At 39.5% G+C, this 22,291-nt stretch overlaps 6 protein-coding genes across 6 annotated transcripts; 2 read left to right on the top strand and 4 right to left on the bottom strand.

The window, feature by feature from the left end:
• Positions 1-188: 188 nt before the first annotated feature.
• LOC133729428 (uncharacterized) lies at positions 189-1,724 on the bottom strand. The gene is made up of 3 exons (XM_062156956.1): positions 1,524-1,724; positions 858-1,202; positions 189-662 (listed from the first exon to the last, which is right to left on the bottom strand). The coding sequence occupies exons 1-3, from the start codon at positions 1,624-1,626 to the stop codon at positions 331-333; spliced, it is 780 nt and encodes a 259-aa protein (XP_062012940.1). The 5' UTR covers positions 1,627-1,724; the 3' UTR covers positions 189-330.
• A 40-nt stretch (positions 1,725-1,764) lies between these two features.
• Positions 1,765-4,955, top strand: LOC133729426 (pentatricopeptide repeat-containing protein DOT4, chloroplastic). The gene has a single exon (XM_062156954.1). It carries the CDS (start codon positions 1,803-1,805, stop codon positions 4,536-4,538), a length of 2,736 nt encoding a protein of 911 aa, XP_062012938.1. The 5' UTR covers positions 1,765-1,802; the 3' UTR covers positions 4,539-4,955.
• Positions 4,956-5,619: 664 nt separating this feature from the next.
• Positions 5,620-6,039, top strand: LOC133731314 (SKP1-like protein 1A). The gene has a single exon (XM_062158714.1). It carries the CDS (start codon positions 5,620-5,622, stop codon positions 6,037-6,039), a length of 420 nt encoding a protein of 139 aa, XP_062014698.1.
• LOC133729424 (receptor-like protein 51) lies at positions 6,029-8,268 on the bottom strand. The gene has a single exon (XM_062156952.1). The coding sequence runs from the start codon at positions 8,174-8,176 to the stop codon at positions 6,839-6,841; it is 1,338 nt and encodes a 445-aa protein (XP_062012936.1). The 5' UTR covers positions 8,177-8,268; the 3' UTR covers positions 6,029-6,838.
• Positions 8,269-12,220: 3,952 nt separating this feature from the next.
• Positions 12,221-17,414, bottom strand: LOC133729425 (cellulose synthase A catalytic subunit 8 [UDP-forming]). The gene is made up of 13 exons (XM_062156953.1): positions 17,164-17,414; positions 16,550-16,626; positions 16,389-16,440; positions 16,156-16,297; positions 15,814-16,080; positions 15,382-15,727; positions 15,124-15,261; positions 14,836-14,961; positions 14,544-14,756; positions 14,183-14,441; positions 13,891-14,090; positions 13,367-13,720; positions 12,221-13,149 (listed from the first exon to the last, which is right to left on the bottom strand). Exons 1-13 carry the CDS (start codon positions 17,333-17,335, stop codon positions 12,562-12,564), a joined length of 2,934 nt encoding a protein of 977 aa, XP_062012937.1. The 5' UTR covers positions 17,336-17,414; the 3' UTR covers positions 12,221-12,561.
• Positions 17,415-17,900: 486 nt separating this feature from the next.
• On the bottom strand, positions 17,901-21,494 carry LOC133729427 (uncharacterized). Its single transcript, XM_062156955.1, has 11 exons — positions 21,090-21,494; positions 20,877-20,973; positions 20,722-20,783; positions 20,562-20,624; positions 20,399-20,458; positions 20,226-20,288; positions 19,976-20,018; positions 19,183-19,260; positions 18,752-19,064; positions 18,529-18,682; positions 17,901-18,444 (listed from the first exon to the last, which is right to left on the bottom strand). The coding sequence occupies exons 1-11, from the start codon at positions 21,327-21,329 to the stop codon at positions 18,355-18,357; spliced, it is 1,263 nt and encodes a 420-aa protein (XP_062012939.1). The 5' UTR covers positions 21,330-21,494; the 3' UTR covers positions 17,901-18,354.
• Positions 21,495-22,291: the final 797 nt, after the last annotated feature.

Here is a 22,291-nt window from a genome sequence, read left to right as displayed (position 1 = left end):
AAACATGTGCTAGTCTCATCTGTTGAGCGACTTCGACTCCAACTCTAGTAGTCTCCCAGAAAACAAAGTGCAGTATTGCATAAATGCCAAACATGGATTGTACTAATTGGTCTTTTATGATGACACGAGTTCAATGGCCTTTTCACAATGGGACGTTTTCATGACCTCTGTAGAAAGGCCATTCTGAATCAACACTGAATCTCAGGAAAAGTTGCATTCAGAAGTCAGTTGCATCCAAAAGTGGATTTCTTGTTACATCAGCATAAGACTAAGCACTCCATTCATTATAACACAATACATGTCTTCAAGATCGAAAGGTTTACATTGTTTTTAGGACTTCAACAGTTCTACAAGCTCCCTCTTTTTGAGTTTTGAGTAACCTACCATCCCCCTAGACTTTGCCAGTTCTTTCAGCTCAGGGAGTTTCATTTCTTCTACTCTTTCCAACTTTAACTCTTTGGTTCCAGCAGTGGCAAGTGATGCTCCATTTTTCATCTCAAGAAGCTCTCGTGGTGGGCTTGAATTGTTTGATGAAGACGGAATTGGAGACCTCTTCACAAATTTGGATGGTGGCCGCGTTAACATGAAGTCTGTAACTGATAGATTAGCCTGTATTTGCTGCTCTTTCATATCAACCTTTTCTCCTTCTTGGTTAGCTTCTTCTGCATAGTTAAAAGCATTTTACTAAGAAACAATAGAACATAACTTGATTTATCAGTATTCATCAGCTAGAACCAACTATTCACTGTAAATGACTTCAACTCTTTGTTGTCTTGCTAACTAGTGCGACTTAGAGCAGTGCATGTTCAGTTACAAAGGTGGTATGGAAATTAAAACACAGTATTCATCTATGTTACCTCTTTGCTTTGTTGATCCACCTTGAAGAACCCTAAGAATTGACTCAGCCGAGGGCGGCTTCTCTTCCGATTCATTGGACTTTATCTTCTTAGTATCTACAGAGTCTACTTCCTTTGAGATCGAAGACTGTATCCGCCTACACAGAGAAATGATCTCTTCCTGGTTAGATGACTTGGACTTTCTCCCACCTCGAGGTTTCTTAGTTTCATCATTTTTCCTTGTTCTTCCTGAACCTGAACTTCTCCTAGAAGATTGACCTCTTCCGCTTCCTTGATCAGATCCAACACAGGACACAGTTAACTTCAGCCCCTTCCTCTCAAACGGTGAAGACACATCTGCAATGTCTGCCAAATTTAACAAGCTGCATCAAAAATTGATCCCTCAGTCCCTAACCAGCAACAACAAACTTCATTTGCTGATACAAATGTCCCATTATTCAGTTCAAGCTATAAAAACATGAATGAAAATTCCCTATCTACATAAGAGTTAACCAATTCCAACACAAAAGATGAACACTAGGAGCTTAAAGAGCTAAGAAATCCCATAAAGGAAAACACTATGAACAATTTGAATCTTTCTCTAACAGATGCCAAACCCAATTCTAAGAAGAACCCATTACAGAATTCAAGATATGATTCCTGAAAAGTGAAAAAAAAAGACTTTACCTTTGAGTGAGAAAATAGGTTTTCCCAGCTTGGGCTGCTTACTGAAAGATAAGAATGCCGGAAAGCGAAGCACAGAGTGATACTGATACACAATTCCACCCATATTTTCTTGCCAAAAATTTGGGTTATTGAATATGGAAAATACTCTCTCTTTTTATCTTGAAAAATTTGGTCTGAGCTAACAGATGGATTAGATTTTAGTCAGCTCCAGTCGGGTATTATATTAGTCGAAGAATTTTATAGTCCACAGATTATCCACGCACGTGCACACCACGCGCCATGGATATATATATAGCAACTCTGCTCCTCTTAAACCCTTCAGTGGTTTATCAAATATTTCCCGCCTTTTGGTTTATACAGGTTCAGAATCACAGAGCCATGTTGATGCTCTGCACAGCCTCACCAAACCAGTCATGGGTCTCTCCTTCTTCTTCTTACCATGACATAAAGCCAAAGCCTTTGAAGCCCTGCTTCATCTTCTTCAAACCCAATTCAACAACCTCTCTGTTATCTCTGAATTTCTCTAATTTTCGCGCCAAATTTCGTGTCTCGGCGACCACCCTCGCCGGAACCACTGACCGGAAAACTCCGGACAAGAATGTGAAGATTGGCGAACTCTGTGAATTGGGTAATCTGAAAGAGGCGGTGGAAATGGTGTGCGGGTCTGAAAGCTCCGATCTTGAGTTGGTGACTTACTGCTCCGTGTTGGAGCTCTGTGCCGGAACTAAGTCTCTGAAAGATGGGAAGAGGGTTCACTCTGTTCTTTGTGACCATGGAGTAGATGTTGATGGGTATGTGGGTGCAAAACTTGTGTTCATGTATGTGCATTGTGGGGATTTAAGAGAGGCGAGGCGGGTTTTCGATGAATTATTGAATGCGAAAGTGTTTCTATGGAACCTTTTAATCAATGAGTATGCGAAGATTCGTAATTTTAGAGAAGGTGTGTACTTATTTGGGAAGATGCAGGAGTTGGGTATTCATCCGAATTCGTATACGTTTTCTTGTATTTTGAAGTGTTTTGCTGCTCTTGGGTGTGTTAAGGAAGGTGAGTGGGTTCATGGGTATGTGTGTAAACTGGGTTTTAGCTCTGATAACACTGTGGTGAATTCTCTGATGGCTTTCTATTTCAAGAATAGAAGAGTTGAAAGCGCACGGAAGGTGTTTGATGAATTGCGTGACAGAGATGTGATATCGTGGAATTCGATGATTAGTGCGTATGTGTTGAATGGTGCTGCGGAGAAGGGAGTTGAGGTTTTCAGGCAGATGTTTTGTTCTGGGATTGATGTGGACTTGGCTACGATTATCAATGTTCTAATGGCGTGTTCGGACTGTGGAGATCTTGCATTGGGTAGGGTGGTTCATGCTTATGCGATAAAAGCTGGTTTCGACATGGATGTTATGTTGTGTAATAATGTTCTAGATATGTATTCAAAGTGTGGCGATTTGAGTGATGCAGTTCGAGTGTTTGAGAAGATGGGTCAAAGAAGTGTTGTGTCGTGGACTTCGATGATAGCAGGTTATGTTCGTGAAGGTCTTTCGGACAAGGCAATCGAGTTGTTTTGTGAAATGGAAGAGAATGGTGTTAGCCCAGATGGTTATACAATCACAAGCATACTTCATGCTTGTGCTTGTAGTGGCTCGTTGGAAAAAGGCAAGGATATACACAAGTATATTAGGGAACATGGCATGGACTCGAGTTTGTTTGTCTGTAATTCGCTTATGGATATGTATGCAAAATGTGGAAGCATGGAAGACGCTGACTCAGTTTTTTCTCATATGCTTAGAAAGGACATTGTGTCATGGAATACCATGATCGGAGGTTACTCCAAAAACTGTCTTCCAAATGAAGCTCTTGAACTCTTTTCTGATATGCAACAGAAATTTAAACCTGACAGCATGACAATTGCTAGTGTCCTTCCCGCTTGTGCAAGCCTAGCAGCTCTAGACAGAGGTCAAGAGATCCATGGTTATTTACTGAGAAATGGATACTTCTTGGATCGATATGTTGCCAATGCACTTGTTGACATGTATGTCAAGTGCGGGGTACTAGTTCTTGCTCGGGTACTGTTTGATATGATTCCGGTGAAGGATCTGATCTCTTGGACTGTGATAATTGCTGGTTATGGGATGCATGGATTTGGAAGGGAAGCTATTGCTGCGTTTAATGAGATGAAAAAGGCTGGAATTGAACCGGACAGCATTTCCTTCATCTCTATACTTTATGCTTGCAGTCATTCTGGATTAGTTCAGGAAGGATGGAGATTCTTTGATATTATGAGAAATGATTACAGAATCGAGCCCATGTTGGAGCATTATGCTTGTATGGTAGATCTTCTTGCTCGTACTGGGAATCTAACCAAGGCATATAAATTTATTAACATGATGCCAATTGAGCCAGATGCCACAGTCTGGGGTTCCTTGCTCTGTGGTTGTAGGATTCACCATGATGTGAAACTAGCAGAGAAAGTTGCAGAGCATGTCTTTGAACTAGAGCCAGAAAACACTGGCTATTATATACTTCTAGCAAATATATATGCAGAGGCAGAAAAGTGGGAAGAGGTGAAGAAGTTGAGGGAGAGGATTGGTCGGCGAGGCTTGAAAAAGAATCCGGGCTGTAGTTGGATAGAAATCAAGGGAAAAGTTTATATCTTTGTTGCGGGAGACACTTCACACCCAGAGGCCATGAAGATAGAGTCCCTAGTGAACAAGTTTAGATTGAGGATGAAGGAAGATGGCTATAATCCTAAAATGCAGTACGCTTTGATTAATGCAGATGAGGTGGAAAAAGAGGTGGCTCTCTGTGGGCATAGTGAGAAGTTAGCCATAGCATTTGGGATACTGAACTTGCCACCCGGAAAAACCATACGGGTGACCAAGAATCTACGAGTCTGCGGTGACTGCCATGAGATGGCCAAGTTCATATCCAAGACATCTAGGAGGGAAATTGTTTTGAGAGATTCTAATCGCTTTCATCATATGAAGGATGGAAATTGTTCTTGTAGGGGCTTCTGGTAAACTGAAGTTGGACTCGAAATGTAAAAGGGCTGATCTGTTAATTGTCATGCAGGATTTCTGTACTGCAACCATAGTGAGAATTTTATCTTGTAAATTCACGGATGTAGAAAGAGAGATAAAATTGAATGACATTCTCGAGATTTTTTGGACTTGCTTGTGCGGTCGACGTTGGCGGAGTAGAGCTAGCTAAGGCTAAAGATATACACGGCTATGGAAGCTAGCGAGTCTTATCATGATCATACTCGTGCAAGTTAGAGAGGCACGCCCAGGCAAGCTAGCGAGGTAACGATGCTCATGCTCGTGAGATTAAGCACACTGAAAGATGCGATATGATTTGCCAACTCCGTAGTAGTCGACCATAGAACTTGTGCCAAAAAAAAAGTCCAAAATTGTGATTTTCCCTCATGACTGTGGACTTATAACACAGTTTTCAGGCTAAAATCTATATTCTTTTTTTTTTGAAATAAAAATCTATATTCATATTTTCTCACGAAAATTTTCACATTGCTAAATCATAATTTTTTTAAAAATTCTAGATCGGACGGAACACAAAAATCTCAACATAATTTCTTTTTTATGATTTTCTAAAGTTAGAAAATTGAAAAATCATAAAAAAATATATATATATTTAAATAAAAAATTGAGTCTAAATTTTTGAGACTTGTCACTTGAGAAGCTACTGAAAATTACGTTTTACTAATAGTGAGAATATGCCATAGGAGAGTTTCAATAAAAGATAGTGCTGACAAGATTTGGCATGTTTCAGCACATTACGACATATCCAAACGTTATCAAACCATGTCAATACCCTACATAAAATAATTACAAAAGAAATCCTCTATACACTTTCCTTATTTGAGCAGGGAAGCGAAATCAGAGATCTTGTTATATCCGAATACAATTACTTTTTCTGTTTGGATTAGACTCGTCTTATATATCTCTATATATATTACTGGATCAACCTCTACCTTCTCATAACCCCTCGATTTCTTTTCAATTATCAGCATTCCAATCTCTCTTTTCTCTGGCTTAGACCCTTTTCTTCTTAGATCTTACATACTTCCCAGAATTCAACTACATAATGTCGAGAGTTTTCAAACTGAAAAGTTCTGACAATGAAACATTCGAGGTTGAAGAAGCTGCAGCACTACTCTCTGAAACCATCAAGAGCTCATCGTCCACCGAGATTACAGTGCCAAACGTGAAGGCGGAAATCTTAGGCAAGGTGGTGGAGTGGTGCAACAAGCATGCAGAGAGTGAAGACACCAAAGATCAACTCATCAAAGAGTGGGACGCTGAGTTCGTTAGTGTTGACCAACATGTTCTGTTCAAGCTCATAACGGCTGCAGACTATCTACAGATTAAGGAATTGGTGGATCAATTAACTCAAAGAGTTGGGGACATGATTAAGGCAAAGACATTGAAGACGGTAGAAATGACTTACCCAACGTTTAACGTCGAGAGAGAAGTGCAAGAGGAATTAAAATCATTGGGCTTCTGAGACTTGGTTGAACTTATCTCTATGAATGCTTAACCTCTCTTCTATTTGTTTGCTGGGGAATGCTTTAGGATTCCATGTTTAACTTCTTATATTCTTTTTGTTGGTTCTAATTGTCCGTGAATTCAAACACAAAATGATGTAAAGTTTTTGTTTCGGGTTTTCTTTCCATTTATCTAAAATAATGCAAATAAAAATTACCTAAAATAATGCAAATAAAACTTATTATTTCACGAGTCTTTTGCTGAGGAGATCATGACTTCTTGACAACTGGGATTTGACCAATTATACCAAAACTTTAGTATCTCACTATACCAAAGTTCACAATTACTCACATGTAAGAGGAAATATGATTTGAATCCAAAGTTAACAGTTAATGAACTATCTGACTTGTTTGAGTAATCTCATTATGATGTTCTGCATTTTCAAAGAAGAAGCAAACTCAAAGAAAGCTGAATTGATAAAAAGTGGAAGGAAAAAACAGAAAGTAAACGCTAGCTTGTGGTTGAAGAAGAAAAACATAAATGATGGCAAAGACATAATACATTCAACTGTTCAAGTAGGTAATAATGGAAAAAACCAACTGCTCTTTTTCTCCAGCTAGCAACCCCATCAGAGCAGTGATAAAAATAGAACACTCCAAATCAATGATCACTCTCCCTTCCCATCTACTCTTCCCCCCTCCTCATCACCAAGTATAATAAATTAAATCAAAATTCAATCTTTACTGCCTAATCACTAAACTCCTAGACAAATGAAATGAAATTAATCACAACAAACAACTCACCTGATTAGCTCAGCTTCACCCACACCACTTTGACAGAAGAATCAAGAAAACTATGAGGAAGACAAGGGAAGAAAGCCCAATTGCCACACCAAGAACTACCTTATTAGGCCCATGATGATGATCCTGATTTTGGGAATCGCCATCCCCATCACTGTCATCATAATCCGAATCACTGCTGTCATCCGCTGCTGAACTGTCCTCCTTCGCCGGAGGAGGCGACATTGGCAGCCCATGTTTATCACAGGGAGCAATGCCGAGCTTCAATTTCGACGAAAGAACCGAATGGTTGTAGCACAAATTGCTGTTCCTACTAACCTTGAACAAAGCCAACTTACTAATGAATGACACATTGAAAGGAACGACCCCCTGGAAGTTATTGTTGGCCAGATTCAAGAATTTCAAGCCCTTCATATCGGAAAGGAACTTGGGGATTGTGCCATTGAGCTGATTCGAGCTCAGATCAAGATGAACCAAGCCGGGAATGGCTGAAATCGACTCGGGTATCGGCCCAGATAGCAAATTCGAAGCAAGGGAGACATTTCTGAGGGATATGAGGTCCCCAAACGAAGTGGGTATTTCGCCATTGAGTGTATTGGAGGAAAGATTCAAGCTTTCGAGGTTTTCGAGTATGGTAATGGAACTGGGTATTCTTCCCTCGAGCTTATTACCGGAAAAGTCGATCTGGGTCAAGTTGAGATTCAAGTGTTTGGGAACATTACCGGTGAGGTTGGCATGGGAGATAGTGACGGACCTGAGCTTCTTCAAGTTGCCGAGAATTACGAAAGGGCCACTGGCATTGACTTGGACGTTGGAGACGGTTAGATCGGTGAGGTTCTGGAGGCGGGAGAGCCAGACGCCGGTGAGGTGGCGGAGGCTGCTGACGGCCGAGAAGGAGTGGAGGGAGGCGACGAGATCGGCGGGGAAGCGAATGGGGGCGATGGGGCAGTTGAGGAAGTGGAGGGATTGGAGGGTGGAGAGGGACTTGAGGGCGGTGAAGGACAGAGCGACGTCGTCGGAGCAGTTGGCGAGGGTGAGGGAGAGGAGGTGGCGGAAGGGCTTGGCGGCGTCGCAGAGGGTGGTGTTGGAGTGGAGCTGAGTGCATGGGTCTTTGGAAGTTGGGATGTTGAGGGATTGGAGGGCTCTTACTTGTTTGGGGTCTAGAGAAGATGAGCCTTTTGAGGAAGGAGCGGAGGGGGTTGGAGAGGAAGTGGGGGATGGAGTTGGGGGGAGGGAGTGAGTGGTGTTGGGGGATGGAGTTGGGGGGCGGGAGTGAGTGGTGTTGGTGGCGGAGAGGGTGGTGGAGGAGAGGAGGAGGAGGTGGAGGAGAGTGAGGAGTAACGGTGGTGGTTCCATTGGGGAGAGAAGCTTTGGAGTTTGGACAAGAATGGGGGAAGTGTGTTTTTGAGTGTGAAGGTATTTGAGTGTGTGTCTGTGACTGTACAGTGACAAGTGAAGAGAGCTAGATGAGATTTAGAAGGGTGTGTGTGTGTGTTTTTACTTGAAATTGCCTTCTTGCCCTTTGAGTTCAGATTCAATTTCATTGGAGAGTTTCATTTTTGAGGAACAAAAAAAATCACCCTTCCATTCATCTTTCAACCACAAATTACGTGTATGAAAATTTAGATGTTTTTTCTAAGCTAATAGTTCTGTTTTGAATTTACGAAGTTTTAGTTTTCAGATTGGTTCATTGTGATTGAGTTTGCTTTCGGTTTCGATAGAAAAGGTTTAATTAGAAGAAAAAAAAAACTAATTAATTTTTTGCAGTTAATGATAAAAATATTAAAATTGACTTACAAGTTACAAGAAATCAATGAGAAGTTTGTTTTAGTCAGTGAACAGAACAATAGCCGGTCATTGACCCCTTTAATTTAAGCATGATAAAATTTAGTAGACTAATTGCGAAATATGCATGTTCGATTGACTTATAAATTACAAGATATTAAACTTCTCATTATTTTAGTTAGTGAACAAAAACAGCCACTCATTAACCCCTTTAATTTAGGCATATTTAGTAGACTAATTTTCAAATCATGCATGTTCTCATACATTTTATGTTGATAATTTTTCAATTATTAACGTAATAAAAATATATAACAAATTAAAAAATTTCCAAACATCGCATATTCTAAAAAAAAGTAAAAAAAAAAAAAAAGTGTGATGTGCATCTTATGTGGCTACATGTGTGTTTTGTTTTTAAATCCCTTTGTTTTTCGAACATCACATGTTTTAAAATAAAGATAAAAAGAAAATTGTGATGTGCATCTTATGCGGCTTTGTTTCAGCTAATGTCTTGCTTGCTTGCTGTTAAAACTTAAAACAAGAACAACGGTCAATAAATCAACTAGGAAGATTTCAAGTTTCAAGGGGTTAATTAAGTGATTATATGATAAGTTAAGGGCATATTTGTTAATCACTTATTAAAATTAGTTTTCCGTTAAAAGCCGCAAAAAGGCAATGTTTCTAGAGTCTAGAGTCTAGACTGGGGACTTGCGAGGCGTCCAGCTAAGCAATTTTTCCTTTTTAAATCATAAACAGTGGCGTGCAATGTGTCTCGAAAACCAAGTGTACGCAACTAAGAGCAAGTTCACCCGTTGGGTCACCAGGTCACCTACTATTCACTGTTTTAGTGTATATTTTCATTCTCTGGGTCACGAAATACACTGTGCCCGTGACCCAGTGCACGAAATACACTGTGCAGGTCACCATGGTGACCCAGAACACTGTACATGGTGACTCAGGGCACGAAATACACTGTGCTCGTGACCCAGAGAGTGAAATTAACACTAAAAAGTAGTGAATAGTGGGTGACCTGGTGACCCAACGGGTGAACTTGCTCTAAGCAAGGAACCATCATAGTTCTTGGTTTCTATACTATAGCATATAATGATAATGATAATTTATTGTTTGATTCTGTGAATTGCATCTTTAGTGTAGGAAACTTTTGGTCAATGTGTTTGATTTTGTTAGCAATTTCGATCATTGTTGTCAATCTGGTGTTTTGATGCTAAAGATGGCTATTGAAGTTGAAGGAATGATGAGATTTATTATGTATACAGAGATAATATAACAAAATCATGTAAATTGTAGGCATTGATAAGCGGAGACTAAGATTGTCAATTTCTAAACATATTGAGATGTGAAAAATATATAGACCAGAGCTAGTCCCAGGCTTAGGCGGACTAGACCTATACTCATGATGCCCAATCTAATAAGCCCCAAAAAAATTATTCGTCGATAAAATTAATTAAGGGGTTTTGTCCATTTACCCTATTTCTAGGGATTTTTTTCCCACTTACCCCATTAAGTTTTTTTAATTCTCTCTTACCCAATACACTCTAAGGGAGTCTTCCCTAATACCCCATTAAGATTTTTTTTTTGTTTTTAATTTTTTTTTAATACCATTTTACCCCTCACCCCTTTGTTACTTAGAGAGAGAGAGAGAGAGAAACCATAGGAGACTTCGCCGGAGCCCGTCACCGGCCGCCGGAATCCGGTCAACTTTCTCCGGAATCCGAACACCGGTCGCCGGATTCCGGTCACCGGCTGCCGCCCATAGGAATTTGCTGAAAATCTCACCGGAAAGTTTTTTTGCCCCCAATAGACATCTATTGCCCCCTAATAGACGTCTATTGGCCCCCAATAGACGACTATCAGCCATGTATTGCCCCCCAATAGACATTTAGATTACCGAAATGGTAATTAATCTTCCTAAAACTACACAAATAAAACTTTGATTAAAGAAAAAAAACGAGGAGATTACATCAATTCAAAACGTCTATTGCCTCCCAATAGACGTCTATTGCCCCCCAATAGACGTTTCGATTACCGAAATGAGAACTAATTTTTCTAAAATTACACAAATATAACTTTAATTAAAGAAAAAAGAGAGGATATTACATCAATTCAAAACATCTATTATCCCTCAATAGACGTCTATTGCCCCCCAATAGACGTCTATTCCCCCATCTAATAAAACCTTTTTTCTTTCTTTCGGGGCCTTCTGCCCCCATTTTCTCACTCTATAGTCCAAAACGTCCAAAACAGTATTCAACCAAAGTATTTTGTCATAAAAAAAAATAAAAACAAAAGCTGAGGTTTGCTTTGCATCGTTGTTTGCATGAAAGACATGATAATCAAATCAAAATTGCTGGTTTGATTTTTGTTTTTTTTTGGTAAGATCCCTTCGTGAACCTGGCTCGAAACTATGCCAAAGCTGCAACCCTGCCAAACTGGACTCGGTCGGTCGCCGGCATTGGGATTGTCGGAGCTAGAGCCAGTGCAGTTGACGGTATCGCAGGCGGTGAAGCATCGGCGGAGGCGCTCAGAGACGATTGCTATAACCGGCGTCGCCTCTGTCCATAACCGGCGCTCGGAGACGATGTCCAAAACCGGCTCCGACGAAATCTCCTGGCCTCCGCCGGTTCTGCGTCTTCTGCATCATGACCCAAACCATTCCGGCGACGTGGCGAGCTCGGTGAGACCGGCGGCAGAGTCTGAATCTGACGGCGGCAGAGAGAGAGAGAGAGAGAGAGAGAGAGAGAGAGGAGAGAAAGTGCAGATCGCGCGCAGAGGGATAGAGAGAAGAGAGAGAATTTGATGGCATAGATGTAATTCATTAATTAGATGGAGGGCAAAGTTGTTATTTTATTTTAAATCGGGTAAGAGGGAATAAAAATCTCTTACTTGGGTAAGTGGGACAATTTTATCTCATTTTGGTGCTTTGGGTCAAGAACTCATTAATTAAAATGGGACACAAAATGATAGATTTTGACAATAATCTCACATAAAAAAATAAATAAGGATACACATTTTCCAACAATATATTTATCAGCACAAACTTCTAATAAAAATTGTCACACATTTGCTATGAATTTGAAGACTCGAATGTGCCCTTAATATAAACTAAACTTACACTTAAAACCAAACCAAAAGTGCACAGTTGTCTCAAAAACATAAATTAGTGTAAAAAGGGATTTGATCATTGTCTAAAAAAAGGAAAAAAAAAAGAAAGAGGGATTTGATCACAAAAATGTGCTGGTTAACCATAATTACAACCAGTATAAAGGATACAAAAACCCACAATTAAGTAGTTGGACAAGGAAACCATAATTAGGAAGCTCTAGCAAGGCCCTACACCATGATCATATCTGTCATCATCCCCACTATAAAACAATAATATGGATGATCATTATAACCTCTGTAATACCCTCTCATGTTCCATTAAGACATGGCTACTAAGTCCTTGTCATATCATAAGAAAGTCATTCCCAAAAAAACAAATATCATAAGAAAGTGATGGTTCAGCTAATGTCCTTTGGGAATTTAAATGCAAAAATGAGAAGTGATTGGACTAGGTGATACAAATGCACATGATACTTGTCGATTCGTATCATGGAATTGGAAGAACAATTACAATCTCTTTTTACATTGATATTGCTCCAGAAATGCTTAATTCAAACCCAAAAATAAAATCCATTACACATCTTTCTAACCAAAAAAAAAAATCTGTCTGGTAGATCCACAAAGAAATGAACATGTGATTCCCAGAAATCTTGATTTCCTCTCATTCAAAATATAACGAAATCGTAGAGAGTTATAGCTCTAGTGACAGAGAGCATTTATCTTCCTTGCTAAGATTAGAGTTCGAATCTCTTTTACACCTCTAACCTCTGTCGCAGCCAAAAAAACTATAATGAATATCCAAAAATTATGGAAATCTTTGGGTTATGGCAACTGACTTAACAGTCGATGGAAATGCAGTCTGTAGTAAGGGCTGAGTTATCGACTTTGCTCACAAATGGATTTATCCTGACCCAAACAAGAGAGAAGACAGAGGCCAACAGAATTGACCACAAAACAACAATGGTTGGAGTCCGGTTTTGGCGTCCCATGAGACCTTTGAGGAATGGATAGAGATGAAGAATCACCCAGAAGGCAAAGAAAACCTTGCCAAATAGTGGCCCCCAAGCTTCATAACCCTTGTTTAGTGCATCAGAAAATCCAGCAACAACACCAACCATGTTCACAATGAGGAGTGTAGTTGGGGGAATCAGAAGTGTAGTCCATTTGATCATATAGAGCTCTCCGAAGTCTGCATCTTCGGCCGCTTTAGATGTGACAGTGAAGTTGGTGTCCACACCAGCCAACATCTTGAGGAAACCTTGGAAGACAGCAAAGAGATGGGCTGAAACACCTCCTATGACCCAGAACTGCTCATTACGCCACAAGTCTTGGATGCTGACACCACTCCACCGCAACTCAATGACACTAGTGAGAATGATGGAGAGGAAGAGGCCAAGAAACAAAACACTTGCCAGATTCGAAAGCTGCATCAATTTACAATAATGATCCAAAGTAAGTTGTGTATGCTAATGCCTTGACATAGAAGCAAAGTTAATGTGGCCTTAATTTTGCTGGTCAACAGTTATTTTAACTCAACTAATGTGACTGCCAAGTTTCTAATTTCACCATTGCATCTGATGATTGGAAACGCACCTTTTCTTTCTTTTTATGTCAGTAAAAATGAAGCATGAACAAACTTACTGTTGGGATGATGAATTTTCCTGTGAGAAGGCATATTGCAGGCAGCGAGCAGTAAGCGATGAGAGGGAGGGATGTGAAGGGGTAAACAATGGTGTTAATGTATGCCAGGCGCTGAAGCCACTTGAGGCGGCCTCCTGCAAACCCGTACCAGAGAGGACAATGTCTACTGAGGAAGATTTCCACAGATCCAAGTGCCCACCTGAGGACTTGGTGCAGACGATCAGAAAGATTAATGGGAGCTGAACCTTTGAATGCAGGCCTCAAGGGCATGCAGTAAACTGATCTCCATCCACGGCAGTGCATCTTGAAACCAGTTAAGATATCCTCAGTGACTGATCCATAAATCCAACCAATCTGAGAAAGAAGAGTATAAATCATTTGAGTACAATAATTAGTACATATGGCCACAATGTAAATTACAATCAAGACTAGTATCATATTCATCGATAGGCATGCTATAATTCATTCATATGTTTCAGAAACTTCAAGAACCACACCAATATAGTTGTAACCAACATTCCTACCTCTTTTCCCCATGCGGTCTTCTCTTCATAACCACAGCTAATGACATGAATTGCCTCCTTGATTAATAGTGATGGGTTGGAAGATTCAGCGACTCCTCCATACTCCATTAGTGTAGACTCAATAAATACAGTTGATAAGCCAAAAGTTTTCTCAAAGCTGGTCTGGGACATCAGCATTGACCTCTCATACTCATCGTAGTCTGCAAAATAAATCCCAAAAGTTATGTTATATATACTGAAAGCTTTACAAAACATTTTTTCAAATCCAGCTTCATTGAAAGATTACACTCACTTTCAATCTCCCTGAGGTTAAAAATGGCAGCATCAAGCTCCTCTCGTTTTGCATCTCGGAAAGCCTCTGACAGATCTTTAGTTGGCTTCTTGGAGGGGCAGCAACAAGAGAAGCAGCCACACCAAGAACAGGATGAGGACGATGCCTTGGATAAGCTTGGCATAGAAGGACTATAGCCATAAAGTGCCTGCCTATTGAAACAACAACCTGTCCCCACATATACCGGTCCTTGAATGCCATCCAGTCCTTTCATGTTAACCTGAAATTACAGATTTAAAGATTTTCAAAACTTTCACAATTCCTTTCAACTGTGCAGGAGGTTACTAGTAAAAGTAAACAGGTATGAGAGCTTTGCACTAACATCAAAGAAAACTGTATTGCGATTGGCATATCTGTCACTTCGATCAATGCCATCAAATCTCTGAGGAAACTGCACATAACATAGATCTCTACCAACTTGTGGATCCATCAAGAAGCACATTGCCTCACGAATTGCCTTGCTGTTGTTAACGTAGTGATCACAGTCGAGATTGAGGATGAATGGGGCATTTGTGAGAACTGCAGACACCCTTACCTGCATCAAGCCAATCATTCAAGCTCAAGGGAAACTTCATAGCACTTTCATGGGTTATTATTAAAGTATATATACTTACCAGAGCATTTTCAGCACCAGCTTTCTTGTGGTGTTGGTACCCAGGTCTCTTCTCTCTGGAGACATAAACCAATCGAGGAAGCTCATTTCCCTCAATGTCAAGGGCGCCGCTATGTCCAAGAAAAACCTGAGAAAGGTGAGGAAGAGAAGTTATATCAAGTGATCCTTGTCTAAACCTTGACAAATATTTTTAGATAATCAATGAGCATAGATTTCAATAAAGAAGTATGACATTTACGAAATGGCACAATTTCAGAAACTGAACTAAACAAACTGTAGGTTGACTAACCTGGATCATGCCAGGATGGTCACGTGAGTTATTTCCTGGCCAAGGTGTTCCATCTTGCATAGTCCAGCCATCTTCTGGTGTCTTTTGAGCCTTTGCTACCAAAGCATTCATTCTCACTTTGAACTCCTCATAGTCTCTCTGTAAAGTATGTAACTTATTATTAATTTGAAAGCATTAAGATATGTATAATACATTAAGAGAGAGTCATTGTATCCTTATAAGTAAGATATAATCCTTCTTCAGCCTTTAGGTGCTTACTTTCATTGCTCTGCGCTCCTTCACAAAAGAGGGTTGCACTTTATCCTTCAAGTAGTCAATCTTCTGTGAGAAGTAGAACTCAGGTGCACGTGGTTCAATCGAGAATTTTTTGCAGAATGGAACCCACTTTCTTGCAAATTCAGATGTTTCTACAAGAGATTCGAAACTAAGCATGGCAGCACCGTCATCAGACACATAGCAGGAAACTTTCTCCACAGGATAGTCAATAGCAAGAATGGAAAGCACAGTATTGGCAGTGATCAAGGGTGGTTCTTTCAATGGATCGACTGTACTCACGAAGAAATCCACAGGAGCTAGCTGAGAAGGCTCACCCTCTCTTTCAAATCTGCCAAGCAAAGGTATACAACCATTTCACACATCATCTTTGTAATGCATTCACAAACCATTTGGTATCATAGTTAAAATAAATACCTGGCCGATAAAGTGTCAATATATGTAACCCTACTAACTGGAGACCACTTAGGAAACTGATCCAACACCCAAGAAAAAGCAAACCAGATCTCACATATGATAGAAGTGAGCCATAGACCATAAGCACTATCAACAGGATTTGTGACTCGATAATGGAAGAAGAGACCAAGAATGATCAGTCGTGTAATTATTATAATCCTGTATGGTGTGATTTTACTAGATGGAAGTGGAACGACAGTTGAAAGTGGTTGCGCAGCATCTGGGGCACTGCAAAAAAGACCATGATTCAAATCACACACTTGTTCTTACTAAATAAGCCACCCAAGTTTTAATAGTACTTACAGATTATCTGCCATTTGCTGCTCAGGTGGAATTTCAGCCACCTTTTCTGCCTTAGCCGCATCCTTTTTCTTCTTGCTCTTTTTATCCTTCCAACTCTCTACTCGATTCTTCCATATTGGATTCCCAGATTCATCATTATATTCTTCAAACATAAAAAGTTGAAAATCAATTACTGATTGTTGGGAATTAGACAAGGGGACTAAAACCATGCAAGGAAAGAGTATACAACTCACCACTATCCACTGTAGACACAGTGCTGACATGTCTAGCATGAATTCCAACATCCTGTTAAAATGAATGTAAGTACTAGCAAGCAGTAGGAAACCTATCAATCTTAAAAAACCAAGTATCAAGAAAAAAATTATCTCCTTCCACTATAGATGGACATTCATACCGTAGCATTATCCAGGTGAGATGCCACTGTGGATCGGGTGCCGGATACCTTTGTTTCGTGCTCAGCCAGTGACTTCTCTGAAGAATTCAAAAGGCATCAAATAGCTCAGAAATGATGGGAATCAGAAATTATAGTGATCGAGTAGCATACCATAGAAAAGGTAGATGTCAATCTAGACCAGTTAAGCCCATTTTTTACCCACTTCTGAAAACTATTTTCAAATCAAAAGAACAAAATTGCAGAATACTTGAACTTTCTGCAAATTTTGGTTTTCTTCTTTCCTTTTATCATTTCCAATATACAAAAAGCACATGCAGTAACCCAACTTTGCATACATAGACGCATAAATAACATCTCAAAGCAAGGAAAAGAGAAATAAGATCATTGATTTTAACTCCCTTCAAGTCAGTATCTTAATAAGCAATTTCGATCTTTAACTTAAAAGTCCAAACTTTCCATGTTCCATGTACTATTATCACAACATTTCTCGAATATAACCAATAATCTTCATAAACTAAATTGCGGGTCTCAAAAAAAAATAATCCCAAAAAGCAAGCAGATTTGAACTTCTGAAACATGAACATAGAATAGAGAAATCCAAGTAAACGAGATACCATCATAGGCAGTGCCACACTGCAAGCAAACTTTGCGCCCCTCCTTGACATCCTCATCAAAACAGGCCCTGCAAATAGGGGAATTGCATTCATGGCAAGCCACAAACACTTCCCCATTGGCATCACCACAGGTACTGCATAGATGATGATGATGATCCTCAGATTGCATCATTTTGATATTGGTGTTTTCCTTGGAAACCCAATACCTTAGTCTGTCTCCCTCTGCTTGTCAATCTTCGTGTTCTTGCTGGTTTTATACGATACACCCAAAACTCCATTTGTGTTATGGAGAGAGGAGGAGGTGGAGTGTGGTGGTTGGAAGGGTGTGGAAGTTGGGCTGTTGGTGTCTGTGAATTTCTTTATGGCTTTGCCTAAACAATAAGGATTTGAAATTTTTGCGGGAAGTCTAAGTTAAGTTGCGGTTGGGGGAGTCACGTCAAAAACCTACAGACCACCTTCTTGTCTTTCTCAACAAAAACCCAAAAGAAACAAGTCGCGAAGCACGACCCTACAACTACAAAGAATCCTTATCAAACGAGTTACCACAACTGTGGTTTCCAGTGGTACGTTCTAGAATTTTTGGAGCAATAGGGGTTATCTTGCAGCATGAATATTATCCAACGTAAAATTGGTCATTTAGAGCAATTTAGAGCATTCCAGCATGATTCAGATTGGCTATAGTAGTATAGTAGCAACATCATGGTAATTTGTGATATATCTAGCTTCAGTTTTGTTCGTTTCAGAAATGTAAATGCTATTAACTACAAGATAGAAGTCACAGAACACAATGTTCCAATGAGAGTCGAGAGTTCTAACAACTATATTGCCTTTCTCAATTAATTCAGATAAATTGAGACAGCATAACCTCTCTAAACACTAACCGAGACAGCATAACCTCTCTAAACAAAAGAAATAACATGTCATACAGTGACAGATTGCAGGCTTACAGACTGATAAATAGCATTTGTATAAACCTATATGGGGGTGAGCCCTGAAACTAAAGGTTGCTCGGTCAAGTCCAGCAGGCTGATAATGGGGATCAAGAAGAGCATTTTTTTAGCACAAGATGTACAGTAGACAAATTTGGGGAGAGAGTCAGAAACTCAGAATTCAGTTTTCCATAGATCATTGGTTCCTAACTTTACGATTTGGAGCTTGTGGTGAAAATTGAAAATGATTGGGCGGCTTCATCTATGCAACAGAGTAGACCTTTACCACCTTAGTTGTATCACAAACAACTAGGTTTTCCACATCACCTGGAGTGGTACACAGCCAGTTGACCTGCCAAGACATCAATCAATGATGAGAAGCTTCACCTCAAATAACAAGGAAAATTGAATATGTGATATTGCAACAATCACTCACTTTTTTGCTGTGGTCGATATTCAAATGTAGAAGATCACCACTGCCGCTAGTTTGTTCTGCATCAAGATACCTGGTCCAATCCCAGACCTTTACCAGCCTGTCGTTTCCGCCTGAAACTATAAATCTTCCTCTTTCCCCAAATAACGAAAATGCCCTGAAGGATATCAATTAGTCAAGTAAGTGTATTAAGTAATCGTGCACTGCATTTAAGTCTATTACTTACACGCAAGACACAGCAGCAGTATGACCGCCTGATGAGTAATCCAAATGCAATCTATTCCTTCTATTTTGATCTTGGATTTCCAGATCGGTGTTTTTGGATCTTGATTGAGATCCTTTCCGAGGTTTTGTAGAACCTTTCGACCTTACAGAATCAAGTTCAGCTTCAACATTAATCACGTCAACTGCACCATCACCCCGAGCCACAACACAAACCTTGTCTGATTTGTCTAGCATATCAATTTCTGGAACTGCTATTGCATGGACAAAGGCAGGATTAAGACACTGCTCACCACCATTATTTACATCAAACAAACCTGCAGTGAAGAATAGGTACGAAAAATTAAACAACAAACAAGGAACAATTCCAATTGTAATTGAATGTCATTCTAATTATATCGACCAAGTTAAACGGCAGAGAAGATAGGTACTTACCAAAATTTATTATTTTGTTTGGGCGCCCCTTGGAAAAGTCCCACATCACTAGCTTCGAATCGAGACCTCCAGTAATAACTGCTCATGATAACCCAGCACAGAAGTTGGTATTCAATTGTTTGTGATTAGAACGAGACAAATTTTTGCTGGATTGACACAAACATATATCCATCTGCCTAAGGAAATCCTAAATATACCCAACACATGACTTCCAATGCAGCTAAAAAGTTACTCTATATTGGTAACATTCTAACAGAATAAGAGACACTCAAAGATCCACTTAAAAGTACTGCATAGATGTATAATGCCAACAAGCCACTCCTCCTAATTAGTGCCAACTAAATTCAATAATTCAATATGCAGAATTGATATAGCATATGCATATATGTAAATTGAGCTAATATATACTATTGTATGAAGTTGGGGAATAAGCATCGGCTAACTCTGTGCCAGCACTTGATTGGTTTTCGTAAACTGAATATAAGTATAAACTGTACTTCATGGAAAACATATTTTTCCTTGTTGGAAATGTGAGTATGCTCATGTGGGCAATAAGAATAAAATGCCTCTGCTCTCATGTTTATATGTTGATAGTAAGAATTAACAAGTATGTACTGGAACATTGCAAAAGCAGAAGCCATCAACACAATTGTTGCTACTGGTATAGGATCAATTTTTCCATGGCTTTTTCTGAACCGACTTGATTCAATTCTATACACAAGTTGTAAGACCCCAGGCAGTTTGTTCTCTTTACTATATGAGATGGAGATTAATGAAAATCTTCTAGATATACCTTCCCAAGGTCTCCAAGGGAGAAATTGCACGCTGCTACATATCTATCTTATATGATCAAGGTGATACAATACAAGGGAGTTCCAGGATAGACAGAATGCAATGGGATGGAAGATTCTAGGTTTATAAGCTGTTTGAAATACTTTTATTTTTAAGGAAAAAAAGAAGAGAAAAACTACTACTTCATTGAATAACATACTTCAAAGAAGAACAAAAAGGAAATGCTTAAATATCCAAACAGAAAAGGATACACTTGTATGACCAGTATCAGCTCTTAATGTTTTGTAAATGCGCTGCTGGCGAATGTCAACAATCTGCCATTGTGATTACAATAAGCAGCTGAAATTATAACAGAACTACATTATAAGACAGCTTACAAATCACACATTAACGAATAACTGCAAGAGGGGTAACAACAAGGGACCTTAATATCACCGCCATCATCGGCAGCAGCAAGAAAAGAAGCCTTAGAGCTGCATGCAATCTACACAGTCAATCACGAACAATCCTTAACATAAGCTCATGAAATTGAATATAACTAAAGCTTAAGAAAGTAATCAAAAGCAGTGTCTGGCCGAATCCGGTACCTGATTTATCTCCTCTTTATTATACTCAAAACTCTCCAGCACCTTCCACGAGCAAGAACTCCCCTTCCAAAAATGGAAACAAACAAACTCCAACATTCAACAAGCAACAACCTCAAACACACCGAAACAAACACAGAGACAATGAGATTTGATAACTTACCAGACGCACATCAAAGTTCTTAACTTCCTTCCCGGATGACACATAAACCACATTTTCATTCCCTGATTCGACCAACAACATTAGAGTTTCAAACTTTGGATTGTAATCTGGTAAATGACTCACATAAACACATAAAGGTCTAAGATTTCTTAAACCTGGCTTGAAGCATAACGATGTAACAGCTTCATTTCCCACCTCCATAGTCTCTATCACTTCTTTGCATCTCATATCAAACCAGCAAACACAACCATCCTACATATAAAAACAGAAACAACACCAAGATTTCACCCAAGTTGTCTTGTCATACATGTGCAAAGAAACACCGACTAAATTTTGATGACAAAAGTTTTCAGGCAAAAAGATATTACCTCGGCGGCAGTGGCAACGAGGCCAGGGGTGGCAACTGAGGCGATACAACACGTGGCGGTGGCCTTGTGACCCCTCAGCCGTCTTGGTTTTGGGTCCGTCGCCATCTCCGCCAATACGAGCTCTCTCTCCTTCTCTGGTGGAGGTGGTCGTGGACTCGTGGTGCTACTCCTACTATTGGGGTTGGGCTTAAGATGTCGACAAATTGAGCCCCCCTCTAATCCTCTCATCACCTTCCTCATTTAATTTTGACTCGGACTCTATTTTTAAGAATATTACTTTAATCACTTACGTTTAGATTTATTTTTCACTTTAGTCTTTAAATACTTGATTACACAACATTAAAATAAAGAACATTTTAGTCGATCGGCATTTTGATAAAGATCGAAAGAGAAGAAGAGACGGCCAAAGACCAAAAACAGGCTCTTTCCTGTGCTATCAAGAACGAAAAGAAGGACACGAAGAAGCAGGAATTGAGGGATGCTATAGAGATAGATGGCTATGAGACTAGTTCAAAGAGTCACTTTCTAGAGCTTCATCTCCTCTCTTTCAAGATTAAGAAAAGTACGATCTATTTTGTACATTTCAACTTGAATTAGAAATTTTGCATACAAATACAAGCGGTCAATCATTAAACACATCTGGTTATATATGTATTAGCATTATTTTTTTTTTTTAGAAGAAATGATTGTGAGACTTTATTCACAACAGATACATATACAAGATATAAGTACGGGATTGTTAACAAATGACAATCCAAAACCTAAGATGAAAGCCAGGAAACAAAAGCGCACTCACTACTGACTAGCTGCGATGTCTGTAACTTTCACAAAAATACATACTTATAACTATAATTCGGAAGAAGTGGAAAAAGGTATTCACTTCTCCTCAAACCTAAACTAGGGTAGCATTATGTATTAGAAAAAATAAAAATAAAAAAGGAGAAGAATTTAAAATGCGAGATCTAAAAACATATCTCTTCGTGACACCGATAGTAATATTCTATGATTCGGGCAATTTATTAATTTTATAACCAGCTGAAAGAGGAATTCAGCCCTCAATTTGAATAAGCCGTCTTAATTTTGGGTCCGTCGCCATCTCTGCCACTACCAAGCTCTCTTCTTCTCTGGTGGAGGTGTTGCTACTAATACTGTTGGGGTTTGGCTTAAGATATCAATAAATCAAGCCCATTCTATTATTTAGC

This window comes from Rosa rugosa, chromosome 2 (assembly GCF_958449725.1).
Source record: "Rosa rugosa chromosome 2, drRosRugo1.1, whole genome shotgun sequence".
NCBI classification, from domain to species: domain Eukaryota; kingdom Viridiplantae; phylum Streptophyta; class Magnoliopsida; order Rosales; family Rosaceae; genus Rosa; species Rosa rugosa.
This window is presented reverse-complemented; position numbering and strand designations above follow the sequence as displayed.

Coding starts and splice junctions, on each gene's coding strand:
- LOC133729428 (XM_062156956.1), bottom strand. CDS start 1,626: ATGGGTGGAATTGTGTATCAGTATCACTCTGTGCTTCGCTTTCCGGCA. Junction 1,203..1,523: donor ACCTATTTTCTCACTCAAAG/GTAAAGTCTTTT, acceptor TAAATTTGGCAG/ACATTGCAGATGTGTCTTCA. Junction 663..857: donor TGGATCAACAAAGCAAAGAG/GTAACATAGATG, acceptor TTAACTATGCAG/AAGAAGCTAACCAAGAAGGA.
- LOC133729424 (XM_062156952.1), bottom strand. CDS start 8,176: ATGGAACCACCACCGTTACTCCTCACTCTCCTCCACCTCCTCCTCCTC.
- LOC133729425 (XM_062156953.1), bottom strand. CDS start 17,335: ATGATGCAATCTGAGGATCATCATCATCATCTATGCAGTACCTGTGGT. Junction 16,441..16,549: donor CTCACCTGGATAATGCTACG/GTATGAATGTCC, acceptor TCATTTTAACAG/GATGTTGGAATTCATGCTAG. Junction 15,262..15,381: donor AGGAGCGCAGAGCAATGAAA/GTAAGCACCTAA, acceptor CATACTTTACAG/AGAGACTATGAGGAGTTCAA.
- LOC133729427 (XM_062156955.1), bottom strand. CDS start 21,329: ATGAGGAAGGTGATGAGAGGATTAGAGGGGGGCTCAATTTGTCGACAT. Junction 20,974..21,089: donor TCGTTGCCACTGCCGCCGAG/GTAATATCTTTT, acceptor TTTTATATGTAG/GATGGTTGTGTTTGCTGGTT. Junction 20,459..20,561: donor ATAAAGAGGAGATAAATCAG/GTACCGGATTCG, acceptor TTGACTGTGTAG/ATTGCATGCAGCTCTAAGGC.
- LOC133731314 (XM_062158714.1), top strand. CDS start 5,620: ATGTCGAGAGTTTTCAAACTGAAAAGTTCTGACAATGAAACATTCGAG.
- LOC133729426 (XM_062156954.1), top strand. CDS start 1,803: ATGGATATATATATAGCAACTCTGCTCCTCTTAAACCCTTCAGTGGTT.